Source organism: Carassius carassius, chromosome 47 (genome assembly GCF_963082965.1).
Source record: "Carassius carassius chromosome 47, fCarCar2.1, whole genome shotgun sequence".
Taxonomy (NCBI): domain Eukaryota; kingdom Metazoa; phylum Chordata; class Actinopteri; order Cypriniformes; family Cyprinidae; genus Carassius; species Carassius carassius.
Window position 1 is genome coordinate 5,416,044 of NC_081801.1, and position 13,939 is coordinate 5,429,982.

General features: G+C 35.6%; 2 protein-coding genes across 2 annotated transcripts in view; one reads left to right on the forward strand and one right to left on the reverse strand.

The window, feature by feature from the left end:
* The first annotated feature begins 4,234 nt into the window (after positions 1–4,234).
* LOC132130411 (uncharacterized) lies at positions 4,235–8,822 on the forward strand. Its single transcript, XM_059542115.1, has 6 exons — positions 4,235–4,365; positions 5,919–6,069; positions 6,154–6,206; positions 6,473–6,570; positions 6,677–6,845; positions 7,167–8,822. The coding sequence occupies exons 2-6, from the start codon at positions 5,928–5,930 to the stop codon at positions 8,547–8,549; spliced, it is 1,845 nt and encodes a 614-aa protein (XP_059398098.1). The 5' UTR covers positions 4,235–4,365; positions 5,919–5,927; the 3' UTR covers positions 8,550–8,822.
* Positions 8,823–13,088: 4,266 nt separating this feature from the next.
* Positions 13,089–13,939, reverse strand: part of LOC132130386 (rhotekin-like) — a 34,262-nt gene continuing 33,411 nt past the window's right edge. Inside the window, exon 13 of the mRNA XM_059542089.1 lies at positions 13,089–13,222. Coding sequence (XP_059398072.1) covers positions 13,216–13,222 — 7 coding nt within the window. The 3' untranslated portion in view covers positions 13,089–13,215. The remainder of the gene's footprint in view (positions 13,223–13,939) is intronic.

Sequence of the window (13,939 nt, forward strand, 5' to 3'; positions counted from 1 at the left end):
ATGCAATATAAGCAAGTAGCACACGTTCAGAACTGCGTCCACAAATGCACTCGATATACAATGGGCTCCAAAAAATGATTGAGACCACACTGAAAATTGGGATACTGTATAAAAAATTATTATGAATAAAAAACAGAAAGAAAAAAAAAACATCATGATGTAAAATAAAGAAGCCATGGCCTGGTTTCATAGACAGGGCTTAGCCTAAACCAGGATTAGGCCATAGTTCAATTAGGACATTTAAGTAATTTTTATAAACATGCCTTAGAAAAAAACATTACTGGTGTGCATCTTGAGACAAAACAAAGGCATTGATATATTTTAAGATCAATCAGTACAAGTTTCTTTCATTTGAAACAACTCAGACTTGCATTTTAGTCTAGGACTAGGCTTAAGTCTTGTCTGTGAAACCGGGGGCATATTTCTCAAATTAGTCTGGAGAACATGATCATCATTACACACCAAAAACATAAATTCAGATTGTTACTGTATACTGATAATATAATTCTTTTTATATATAAATGCACTATATTACAAAAGAAGCATTTTCATAAATGGACTCAGACTTGCTAGAAATGTTGTTACTGTATAATGGTTCTTACTTTCCAATAAAGATTTCTCTGCCATCATCTGCCAAAATAGTAAATATGGTGTTGCAGGCTATTCATGTGACTTATTTGCTTGCATTTACAATTTAGATGGAGATCTCTTCTCGAAAGCATATGTGTAATGAATCTTTTTGCAGAGTCATCAGCTGTCCATATATCTGATTTGAGAATTAAATCACATCAGTAAAACATAGTTTGTGCAAACATAGTCAGAGAATAAAAGAAAACTTTCATTGCAAATATAGTACTTTAAGCAGATGTAAACCCACCATTGGCATTCTAAGATTCACTGGTATACGTGCTTTGAAGAGGTCCTGCTGCAATTTTGTTCATCTGATGAAGGTAATCATGAGCACCTGTTGATAACATATTTGAAATGCTTTGCACGTTTACGTCATTTTCTAGAAACTATCGTAAAATAATTTAAATCTTGTGACTGGTTCACAGGTGAGGCGGCACGTGTTTGCCTCATGAATATTAATCTTATTATGCAAAATAGTATCTTTACATCTTTGAAATTTGTTTTTTTTCAAAAAAATTTGAAAATATTTTATATGATGTACTGATCCAGACAAGTCAAAACTGACATGGAAACCATATTGTTAAAAAAAAGCACTCTTGCAAAGCACTCTTAAAAATAAAGTTTATTTATTGTCATCGGGGTCAAATAGAACATAGGCGGGCATTACAGAAATGTGTTACTGCTATGCATTCATGCAGTTGTGGGGACAAAATCAGCAATTGCAACAAGTGAAAACTGCATAAATCACCCCATGCAAGGATGCATTTCAAGCATGGCATGTGTTTTAAAACATGTTTGTCCATTCTCTATGTGAGCGTGTTAAAAAAAGATGGCGAAGAATTAGAACTTTTGACAACTGAGGTAAAAAAATTTGGACATATTTTGAAAACCGATGCTTGCAGGAAACGGCCTAGTTGCTAATCAGGATCTGAGAATGAAATGAGGAAATTTTCGAGGGAAATTATTAAGAATTTTCTTTTACGTTTCTTAAAAAAAAGGTGCAATGCATAGCAGTTGGAATCTAATCTAAGATCAAGCTTTAAAAAAAAATATGTAGAAACATTTTTTGAAGAACGATACATGCAGGAAACAGGTTCAGGATTTACTGCCAATCATTTCATCAGCTCACATCTAGTTGCTAATCAGGATCTGAGAGTGAAATGATATGGCATATTTTCCTTTTTCAAAGAGATATGTTCATAATGTCCCTTTATGTTTCTCAACAAAACAAATCTCCTGCAATGCATATCAGTTGGAATCTAATCTAAGATAATTAATTTAATTTTATATCTATTTTTAGTTCCTTTATTAGCTTCTGAAATAATAATTATTATATATATATATATATATATATATATATATATATATATATATATATATATATATTTATTTATTTTTTTGATTGTTTCATGATTAAATATGATTTTAAAATACCAGAAGCTTGAGTAACCAAATAAATTGCAACTCTACAGGTAACATGCATTAGATACAGGGGTACAATTTTATATCCATTTATGTTCCTTAATGTAAGTTTAATTTAGATGAATTGACTTCTCTTTTCTCTATTCTGATATGTTTACTAAAAAAGTTGCATGCTAAACTATATATTAACTCTACAATTATCATGCATTACAGGGGTCCAAAAAAATGACAAAAGACAAAATATCACACTGAATGTCTTTTTCAAACTAGAGCTATTTTCAGAAAAATGTTAATTTTTCTGAGACATTTTTTCCAATGACTTTGAACCAACTGCTCTCAAGATGATTTAATATATGTATTTGGTCTCTGTTTTAAACAACATAAATAATTGCTATATTTCCTCACAGAAAAGCTACTTGCTTTGTTATTGTGTGTCTGTAAAGAAATTCAACCTTCTTAAGTGTGCATTAAATGTCCAAATATTTTCCTGCAGTCACTGTTTTTATAAGAAAAAACAGGTTTTTCAAGACAAGAAAATCATGCTATTATTGCAAAGTATGACCTTAAATATATGGCTGGATAAGTGTGGACAAGAACAAACAAAAAAGGCAGACAACACAAGTAGCCAAAGCCCTGACAAACAAACACATCAACACCGTCGCACTTCGGTCTGTCAAGCACCATGCCAAATGAATGCTTGTAAACATGATGGATGGACTTACTTTAGCACTATTTTCAACATGTCATTTCGAGAGCTGACAACGTCTCCAAAGAACGTAAACCATACCATACCACAATAGCCTAGACTCTTACATAATTTAATTCCAAGTGATCTCTGTTTCTATTTGCTTAGTGACATATTTTACGCTCAGGTTACTATTAAGGAGGGAAATAGGAGAACAGGTTCTATTTGTGGTTATTTTTCCTCATTGTTTGCAAATGAGTCAAAACAATCCAAAGTATCAACCGAAGATGAATCTGCATAACTAGACAAAGGTAAGTTTTATGAGTAAATGACAATGTTTGAATTTATGTCTGCTTTTAACCTCATCTGCCCAACCAAAGCATGTTGTCTAGCAATAACACTTAAGAACAACCAACCCGATCTCACGGCAATTCGTAAATTTTTCATGAGGTGGCTTATTCATACGACCACACTCGTACAAAATCATACGATTTTTGCCAAATCGTACGTATTTTACGAGTTGCACAATTCGTATGAATTTGTACGAATGACCTACACCTAACCCCGCCCCTAAACCTAACCGTCACTGGGGTTTAGACAAATCGTATAAAATCGTACAAGTGAGGTCGTACAAATTCGTACGAATAAGCCACCTTGTAAAATACGTACGAATTGGTCGTGAGATAGCGTTGGTACAACTGTTTCCTCCAGTCTGCAATGACATTAAATGGAGATGAAGACACACACGCAAAAGAATGTATATTCTGAGGAAAATTGTTTGTAAAATGCTTTGTAAATGCAGCGGACCCTATAAAAAAACCCCACACTTTTAATTTATGGGTGAACTACCACTTAAACAATGTCTCAGATTTACTGCAATACCAATACCAATCTCCATTGGAAGGTTAGAGATCTCAAAATGTATTCATGCATTTCTCTCAAATAATTCTTTCCATCAGTAAATTCTGAGTTATGTAATCTTAATCTTGATATTAATGAAACATATTATGGCGTCTATGTTTATACATCCTAAGAAATGTTTCACTCCTATTTAATATTTGTTGTCAATGAGACATTCAACATCTGACCAAAAAATTGTGACAATACTGATCAATGATAATATGAAAGACCTTTTCACCAGTTGGTGCGTTGAAGTCAACTACAGTATGTAAATCTGATTAAAAACGTGTCTTTATTGATATAAAACAGCACATTACTGTGGAATGCATTGCCATTTAAACTTGGGTGGGGAAAATATTTCATGTAGTGTATAAAATAAAAGTCATTCATAAGAAAGAAGAATGACACCGTTCTCCTGGGAACAACAAACCTTGATGACTAAGTATTAACGTAAAAATCAGCGATATTTATACTCTGAGGTTTTGGCATTTGTCTTCAGAACAAGAAGAACCTGTTCAACTTAACATTCCAAACAGGAAGACAGTTGAAAAGACATCTCAGCGCTATGAGGCCATGATTTCATTCAGTTGTAGAGAAACAGTGAGTAAGCATCACCAAACGCTTCTGTGAAACAAACAGGATACTTAGCTTCCTCTGGATTACTATCCTCCAAATAGGATTTATCCAGCAAACCATCATCCCACAGACATAAATCTGAAGAGACACAGGTAAGATGTAGTGGATGACGCCAAATTTGGGTCAAACATAGTGGTTACTTAAAGGCTAGTTCTCTTAAAAATGAATTTTTACTCACCTTCGTAATTTCAAACCTATATGACGTTCGTTTTTTTGGACAAAAACAAAATATATTTAGAAAAAAAAAAAAATCTTTTTTTAATCATGTATTGAAAGCCAACTGGGTCCAGTGTTGTTTTGGACACCATTGGCTTTCATTGTATCAACAAACGCAAAGTTCTGGTTTCTTTTAAACCTCAGATCCTAGATGGCTGTGTTAAACTGATTGCATCATGATTAAAGATTAATAATAAGTATTATTGTGCTTCGAGTAAATGATTATAGTGAGTTGTCAATGACACAAACTAATAGTTTGAGTCAAGTAATTGGCTCCACAGCTTATATGAAGCATTGGTGATTGTTTATAAATCACAGCATTCATGCATATCATTTAAAGGCCTGTAACTGTTGCATCAACCTGAAATGATCAGACATTTTCACAGATTCACAAGTCCATCACTGGTAATTTTAATTTTTTTTAATGTGATAAATCAAAAAAGAAGGAAACATAGAAAGCAAGAACGAAAGCTGTATTATTATACGTTTTTAGTGATCATTTCAAATCATCTTAACTTACCTTGAGGAATAAGGAATCAACTAAACCGTATGCATCAAAAAACAAAAATCAAAGCGGTATGAAATATTAGAAAAGGTGTCATTAACTGCAGCTAACAATGAGAGATTCAATATTGCTGTCAATCCACATTTTCTACTCGTGCCGGATAAGCATCATGTGCGTCAGACACGTTTAGATAAATTACTTCTCACAGTAACAAGTCATGGTAAACTGAGTGTTTGAGATAGTCAAGTCATGAGTTTAGGATCTTCTTGATCTGTCATGATTAATATATTAATCTGCCACACAAATCTTAGGCCAGGTAAAGTTTTGATCGGAGGATAAAAAAACTGATCATCTAACAGAGCTTTGCAAAGTTAACAGGTTAAGGATGGGTTGAAGATACAGTTAGTAGATTAAAGGGTTGAAGATCAAGTTCATGTATAATTTTCTCTGTGCAAGAACAATTTGTGAGTATTACTGTATGTAAAACTGTTCAGAATGACAATAAGAGATACATAGATAATAAGTAGCATTATCATTTAAGGCAATCAAAAAAATAGAAAATATATTAAGTAAATAATAAAAACCTTTTTTTTTAAATAATTTAGAATTAAAAAATGTGAAAATCTTAGCAATTTTTATTATTATTATTATTTTCATTGTTTTATTATTATTAAATTGTATTAATGGATGTTTAGGAGCAGATAGTGAAAGAAAATCAATTTACAATGAATTTGTACATAATACCCATACTGCCATGAGTGACATTTCATAGTGGCATTTTCAATTATTTTCAAAATGTGGAACAAAATAATAAAGAAAAAGCAGGTTTCCGAAACTGTATCTAGATAAAATGTGACCTTTTATTTTATTACACAAAACCGTGGTCACTATGAAATGTTGAACATGCTGATTCTGTATTTCCAGGTCAGCACGATGGAGCAGGACGGCCCACAGGAGAACAGATCAGAACAGGGAGAGGAGATGACAGAGGAGAGCTTCCTGAAAGACCTCTACCTCTTAATGAAACAGAGAGACACTCCGATTGAGAGAATACCTCATCTAGGCTTCAAACAGAGTGAGTGAGAAATACAAGTGAACACATGTCTAAAATAATTTATTTCAGATTATTAACATCTACTTTGTTACTTTTCCTTTTCAGTCGATGTGTTCCTAATGTACAAGACAGTAAAGGATCTTGGAGGCTATCAACAGGTAAAAAGACATTTAATGTGCGCCAACCACAAAATTAAAATAGAATCGCTCCACCTTGGACAACAATTTCATAAATGCTGTTACATACAAAAAAAAAAGTGACGTCATTTCATATCAAAGGACTCATTTCCTTCGAGCGAAAACCACAATGGTACTTCCTGTTGGTGTCATCTTCTATGTTTTTGAGATTAATAACTACAGATTCCTGCAAAAAAACATTTATTTGTCAGCAAAAAATACAAATGTCCTGTGTGTATGATTTCCAGGTTACTGCGCAGCAGTTGTGGAAGAAAGTTTACAACATACTTGGAGGAAACCCGCGCAGCACTAGTGCAGCCACTTGCACTCGCAGACACTATGAAAAGTAAGCACATGTAACCTTAACCAGCAGCTGCTCATATATAATAAAAGATGTATTACATAAATTATTTAAATACATTTTAGTCACAAATCTTTTTTTGTCCAACCAGACTGCTTCTTCCTTATGAGTGTCACCAGAATGGATACAGGGATGATATTGTCTTCAGGACCCCTCGATCACAAAAACGCATCCATCCCAGCAATTACAGTGACTTTGAGCACGAATACCCCAGGAATGTCAAGCGTGCAGATTTCCAACACCTCCCGGCATTCCCTCGGGTATGACATATTAAAAATAGAATATATACTCCCAAAGACATTCTCTCAGAAAAAAAGGGACAAAAGCTATCAAAGGTGGTACCTTTTGGAAAGGTACACATATGTACTATTAAGGTACTCACATGTACATCTTAGATACTAATAAGTACTTATATGCACTTTTTAGGGGTAGAAATGGTACAACAGTGTAACTTTTGAAAGGGTACCACTCCAGTGACGGCTATTGTATCCTTTTTTCTGAGAGTGTAGTGAAAATAGAAACTACAGATTTTTTATCAGAGCACTAAATTAATTGAATTCTACTCTTATTTCCCTCTCAAGCCCTCTCTGAACATGTTTACGGAGCATCAGAGACAGATTTTTAACATGCCTTTGAACATTGCTTCGTACTTCCCACACGGCAGTACATCTCTACCCAATTATATGGCTCTTCGAGAATCTACACTTCCCCATCTGAGCCTCAGCCCTTCTCAAGACCTTTCCCAACCACCTGCTTCGTATTTAAGCACATCATCTGTCGAGGTTCCAGGCTGCAAAGAGTCTCTTGATAGGTTACGCCACTTAGCTAAAGAGTTCAAGTCGTCAGCTGGTTGGGAGGAACCGCTCAACCTCAGCCAGAAAGAAAGCAGACTTGAGACTCTGAGTGACACACCATCATCTTTCAGCCCACCTTCAAAAAAGCCCAAGTTCCTCAATGAAGCCTCACCTCTTTACCCTCCAAGGGGTTTGACAACCGAAGAAGCTGCAGAAAAGGAGGAAACAGCGGACAAAACTTCCCCAGGAGGAGTTGCGGGGTCTGTCCAAGTAGGACCGAGCCCAGTGACCGCTGACATCGCTGATCTCACTACCTCTTCCACTGCCAATCCAGTCCCACGTAGAGCAAGTCCTCCTTCAGTGAATCTCTTCAACCGTAGACTGAACTACTCAGAACCATTCGCTATGAAGGCACGGGAGCGAGACCAGCACACGGACTGGATGAAAGAAGAATCTTCTGGTGCACCTACACCTAAGTTAGGGATCCTAAACCGAAGCAATCCCCTTGGACACCCACCCGTAGATCCGAACGGCAATATGGAGATTAAGATTCCTCTAAAGCTTCTCCATGAGGTGATTAGGAGAGGACTGCTTTTCAACCCAGAATTTGCGGCAAACAGCCCTGCACCTCAAGAACCAACCAAAGCTGAAGCACAACCCGAGCACAAGTTCCACATGCGATATCACTCAGAAACTTCTGAGAGCTCCACCACGGGTGAGGAGCCAACCAATTTGAGTTTGAAAAGTCTTTTCAAAAACCTTTCTAATTCTAACCCTCAAGAAAATGGCATGAGGAAGCACCGACTCTTTGGTGGCAATCGCATCCCAGCAGAAACAAAGCTCCAGATGATCAATTCTCTTCATGTAAATAGCTCTCTCAAGCGCTCTCTGGAAAGTGACGCACCAAGATCTTCTCAACCTCTACAGGAACAAACTCCTATGACAAAGAACCAAGAAAGCACAAATCCCAGACCACACAGTTGCAGTGAAGATAGTCCACTCTCTTTGACCATGAAGCCTGGAAGAAAGTCAGAGCAAATGATGGGAACATCTAACAGTATGGCAAAGGAAATCTCGACCTCCCCACCTTTCATGCAACTGACATCAGACAACCTCAAACTATTTATGGCAAACCTACCCTTTAGAGTGGAAAGAGGGCAGACATTTTGAGAATTTGCACATCTGACAATTGACCACCTCAATGTTGCGATCTTGCCAAATCAGCCTCTTGAGTTGCATTACTGAAGGATTTTTGAAAAGAACTGAAAAGAAAAATGTTGACGATATGCAACTGTAGCATGAAAGCACTGTCCACTCCCAGTCAAGATGTTAAATTAGACATGACAGATGCTTTTCACTGATTCATCTTTTGTATAAAAAGATTTAAATGGTCAGCTCAGGAAAAACACTTTTTGTTTGCCTTATCATTTGTAAATGGTACATTTTTGTTAACTCAGTTAATGAAAAAGCACTAATACTTTGGCAACAAAGCATAGACCTTTTTAAAGATTTATTTTTGCAGTTTATTAGGATAGGAAAGTATTGTAGACAGGAAGTTAAGTGGAGGGGGGGGGGGCAGGGAAAGGTCTGTGAGCTGGGACTTGAATGTCGGGATGGCCAAAGTGCAGCAACACTACATGTCAGCGCACTGCCCACAAGGCTATTGTAAACATGTAAAATTGATATATAAGATTGATAATGTTTTTGTTATATTATTTTTCAATTCTTCATATTTCATTTTTTTTTTACAATAATTCATTTTTTACAATGTTTGTGTGTTTTTTTATTTCCTAGAAGTAAACTCACAGTGACTTTAAAACAAGTAGATTAAGGATTATGATTCTTTCCAAGTCTATGACAAATATATCAATATATATAATTTACAGTATGTATTATATTTTGCCTTCTTTTGTACTGAATATGAAGTCTTGACATACAGTAGCTCTGAATTTCTAAGACTATATTAGGTATCACATACACATTTTATTGTTTTACTGGTTGCACAAGAACCTACTGGAATATCACGCAAAGATGTACCCCTGATACTTCCATACAAGACTACAATGAAATATGAAAAAAAAATGATTTGGTCTACATTTGTTAGTTCACACTGTGAACACATATGCAATAAAACAAACACACAGCATGTGCACACATGCAAACACACCCATAAACAAGAAGTGATAGAGATTTCCAATTGTTCATTTTATTATCATGTCACTATTAAAACATAATTGTCATAATGAAATAACAGATTCGTACCTACTGCAACTACAGTCTGCTCAAAAAGACCAGGAACAAAGTCTCAATGAAGCAACCCGACATCTTGTTCATGGACACAACGGTGGCAAGTAGCTTCACCTGGGATTTGAACCTATAACCTTTGGATTACCAGCCAAATTATTAATCAGTGAATCACATAAGCCCCATATTACATAAACGAATAAGACTATGTTTGATAGGATTGCCAAATTATTAATATAAAGAGCCTTAACTTCTTAGTCAATTGCTAAAGTGGTTACAAATCATACAATAAGACAAATCAGTCAATAACTTTAGCTTGCTATTCAAAACTTTGTTCTCAGAAAGGAACTGCATCAGTGAAGATATCTGATCAATGCGTTCCATTTCTATTGTAATACAAATTACAGTAAGTCAAGAAGCTGTAGGGTCTACCTTTCTAGCTATCACTGACAACTTGACATTGATCTTGACAGATCGAACATTAAAATCCAGGTAAAGTTTAGAGATGAGGGTTATATTCATAATTTGGAACTGTGTTGGTTGGTTGATTGATTTGTCTTAAATAAAGATAATTTTAAAGATAACTTTTTAAATTGATACCCGTTTTAAATCATACATATATTTGACAAAATCGGTTGCTAAATTCTCTTGAACAGCCTTGGGGGATATGATAACAACTTACTATGAATGAAAAACAAACAAAAACAAAACAAAAGCGTTAAACTGTCGAAATCCTGTCATGTAGGATTTCCATAGCTTGTGGCAAGTTTGGAAGTTTGAAGATTGCAGCGGATAGTCTGGACCGCTGAGCGAATCACTAGTACAACCTTCCCCGCTCTCCAAGACCTGCACTGATCCAGAGTCAGTAAAAAGGTTGGCAAAATCATTCTTGACCCCTCACATCCAGGCCATTTCTTCAATGAACTGTTGCAGTCTTGTCAGCGCTATAGAACACTGAGAACACCAGAACAGCCAGGCATAAGATCACTTTCTTCCCTCAGGCAAGCCATCTCAGTTAACTTGGCAATAAATGTGTAATAACAACACTATTTATACATTTATCTATTTAACACACATACTTATTCACATTTCATTGCATTTGTACATATCATACCTGTAAACTAAATTACATCTACTGACTATGTTTGTATATTGTGTACTTTTTAAAATATTTGTTGTATATTATTATTTTCTATTTACTTATTCTATTTTTACTATCTGTGTCTTGTCACTGTAATCTGTTTGTGCTGTTAAAGCTTCTTCAAATTAAACCGATTCCTCGTATGTGTAAACATACCTGGCAACAAAGCTCTTTCTGATTCTGAGGTAAAAATGTTCAAGTCAATTTTAAAGGGGAGTGATTTTAATACAGCAACAAATATAATGGGAGTCCTGATCCAGCACATGATCGAGTTACAGTGCCAGTACAGGCTTGTAGAATCAAACAAAGAAGTAGACCTTTAGTGAGCATTAAATAATTAATTTGCCCTAAAAAAAGCTAATACAATTTTCAATACACTTTGACACATTTTTCGGTCCTTAACAACTGTATACTGAGAAATTACTAAACGGCTCTTTGGAATGCTAAATGAAACTTATTTTTCCATAATGATGCTAAACTGTATAATTAGCTATTTTTCATGGCAACCAAGTCATTACGTAGGTGTCCTAGTTTACGGTCTCTTGTAACACTCATAATTCTCACGTTTTTAAATCAAATATCAAATTATATTTACAACCCGAATTCCGGAAAAGTTGGGACGTTTTTTAAATTTTAATAAAATGAAAACTAAAGGAATTTCAAATCACATGAGCCAATATTTTATTCACAATAGAACATAGATAACGTAGCAAATGTTTAAACTGAGAAATTTTACACTTTTATCCACTTAATTAGCTCATTTAAAATGTAATGCCTGCTACAGGTCTCAAAAAAGTTGGCACGGGGGCAACAAATGGCTAAAAAAGCAAGCAGTTTTGAAAAGATTCAGCTGGGAGAACATCTAGTGATTAATTAAGTTAATTGATATCAGGTCTGTAACATGATTAGCTATAAAAGCTTTGTCTTAGAGAAGCAGAGTCTCTCAGAAGTAAAGATGGGCAGAGGCTCTCCAATCTGTGAAAGACTGCGTATAAATTGTGGAAAACTTTAAAAACAATGTTCCTCAACGTCAAATTGCAAAGGTTTTGCAAATCTCATCATCTACAGTGCATAACATCATCAAAAGATTCAGAGAAACTGGAGAAATCTCTGTGCGTAAGGGACAAGGCCGGAGACCTTTATTGGAAGCCCGTGGTCTTCGGGCTCTCAGACGACACTGCATCACTCATCGGCATGATTGTGTCAATGACATTACTAAATGGGCCCAGGAATACTTTCAGAAACCACTGTCGGTAAACACAATCCGCCGTGCCATCAGCAGATGCCAACTAAAGCTCTATCATGCAAAAAGGAAGCCATATGTGAACATGGTCCAGAAGTGCCGTCGTGTCCTGTGGGCCAAGGCTCATTTAAAATGGACTATTTCAAAGTGGAATAGTGTTTTATGGTCAGACGAGTCCAAATTTGACATTCTTGTTGGAAATCATGGACGCCGTGTCCTCCGGGCTAAAGAGGAGGGAGACCTTCCAGCATGTTATCAGCGTTCAGTTCAAAAGCCAGCATCTCTGATGGTATGGGGGTGCATAAGTGCATACGGTATGGGCAGCTTGCATGTTTTGGAAGGCTCTGTGAATGCTGAAAGGTATATAAAGGTTTTAGAGCAACATATGCTTCCCTCCAAACAAGGTCTATTTCAGGGAAGGCCTTGTTTATTTCAGCAGGACAATGCAAAACCACATACTGCAGCTATAACAACAGCATGGCTTCGTCGTAGAAGAGTCCGGGTGCTAACCTGGCCTGCCTGCAGTCCAGATCTTTCACCTATAGAGAACATTTGGCGCATCATTAAACGAAAAATACGTCAAAGACGACCACGAACTCTTCAGCAGCTGGAAATCTATATAAGGCAAGAATGGGACCAAATTCCAACAGCAAAACTCCAGCAACTCATAGCCTCAATGCCCAGACGTCTTCAAACTGTTTTGAAAAGAAAAGGAGATGCTACACCATGGTAAACATGCCCCGTCCCAACTATTTTGAGACCTGTAGCAGAAATCAAAATTGAAATGAGCTCATTTTGTGCATAAAATTGTAAACTTTCTCAGTTTAAACATTTGCTATGTTATCTATGTTCTATTGTGAATAAAATATTGGCTCATGTGATTTGAAAGTCTTTTAGTTTTCATTTTATTAAAATTTAAAAAACGTCCCAACTTTTCCGGAATTCGGGTTGTATTATTATTTATTTATTTGTTAAGCAGCTAAAAAGTGGGAAAATGTACAGTGATGTATTAGGGTTATTTCTGTGATAATGACAAACAGTTTTAAGCCAATAAGCTATTCGGTCATGAAGAACTCGATCACAAATTTGGTTTTCTCAAAAAAGTGTTGCACACTAAAGCTTGCAAGGATTTATGTGTGCTGTAATACTCTGGGGTGTGTAGAGCTGGGCACAAACTGTTTTTTTCTTGCTTTAGTTTCCTTGATTCTTCAGTAACTGAAACAAAGAAGCAGAGGGAGAGGAGTGTGAATGAACTAATTAATTATATATACGTATTGATTCTATTTTGGTGTGGCATGCATTTATGTCTTTCATTCTGGGAAAGTCTAAACTGGTAGAGTGACTCTGTGAGACTGCGGAACTGCAGCCACAAAAAAATTTAAAACAAAAATAAAAAAATCTGTCAAAATTATCTGCATGTGTACAGCACACCCATGTTTGTGCCTCCAAAACTATGAATACATGCCAATGCATAAAATGTCTTAAAATAGAAATAAATTTGTGTGCTTTGATGATGATGATGTATCCAATAATCATTTGTAATCTGCATAGTCAATGGAGAATAAATCGCACACCGTGCAATATTACCACAAACCTATTAATGCAATTAGCCTTAAACCAGATTCCTCACAGCCATTCATGTTAATTTACAGAGAAATAATCTTTAATCACAAAATGTAAAATCACTAGGGCTGGCCCATCCTATAGAGATTGAAGTCTCCTTGGACTTTAACAGGCAATTTATGACAATTGTACACTGCAGGAGTTCATTTTTTCACAAAAGTTCTGCTATCTTTCATTGTCAAAACTAACCAGATAAATTCAATTCTGTGATAGAGATTGACCAATTTATTGTTTTTGCAGAGTTACAGCTTTTGGAGCTTGAATATGAAAAAAGAGCATTAAAGTTAAGATTAAAGTTAAGACCAAATA

What these genes read in the sequence shown, in the direction of transcription:
- LOC132130411 (XM_059542115.1), top strand. Translation starts at nt 5,928, where the DNA reads ATGGAGCAGGACGGCCCACAGGAGAACAGATCAGAACAGGGAGAGGAG. An exon ending in ATCTTGGAGGCTATCAACAG is followed by an intron (nt 6,207 to 6,472) that starts GTAAAAAGACAT and finishes TATGATTTCCAG; the next exon opens with GTTACTGCGCAGCAGTTGTG. An exon ending in ACTCGCAGACACTATGAAAA is followed by an intron (nt 6,571 to 6,676) that starts GTAAGCACATGT and finishes TTGTCCAACCAG; the next exon opens with ACTGCTTCTTCCTTATGAGT.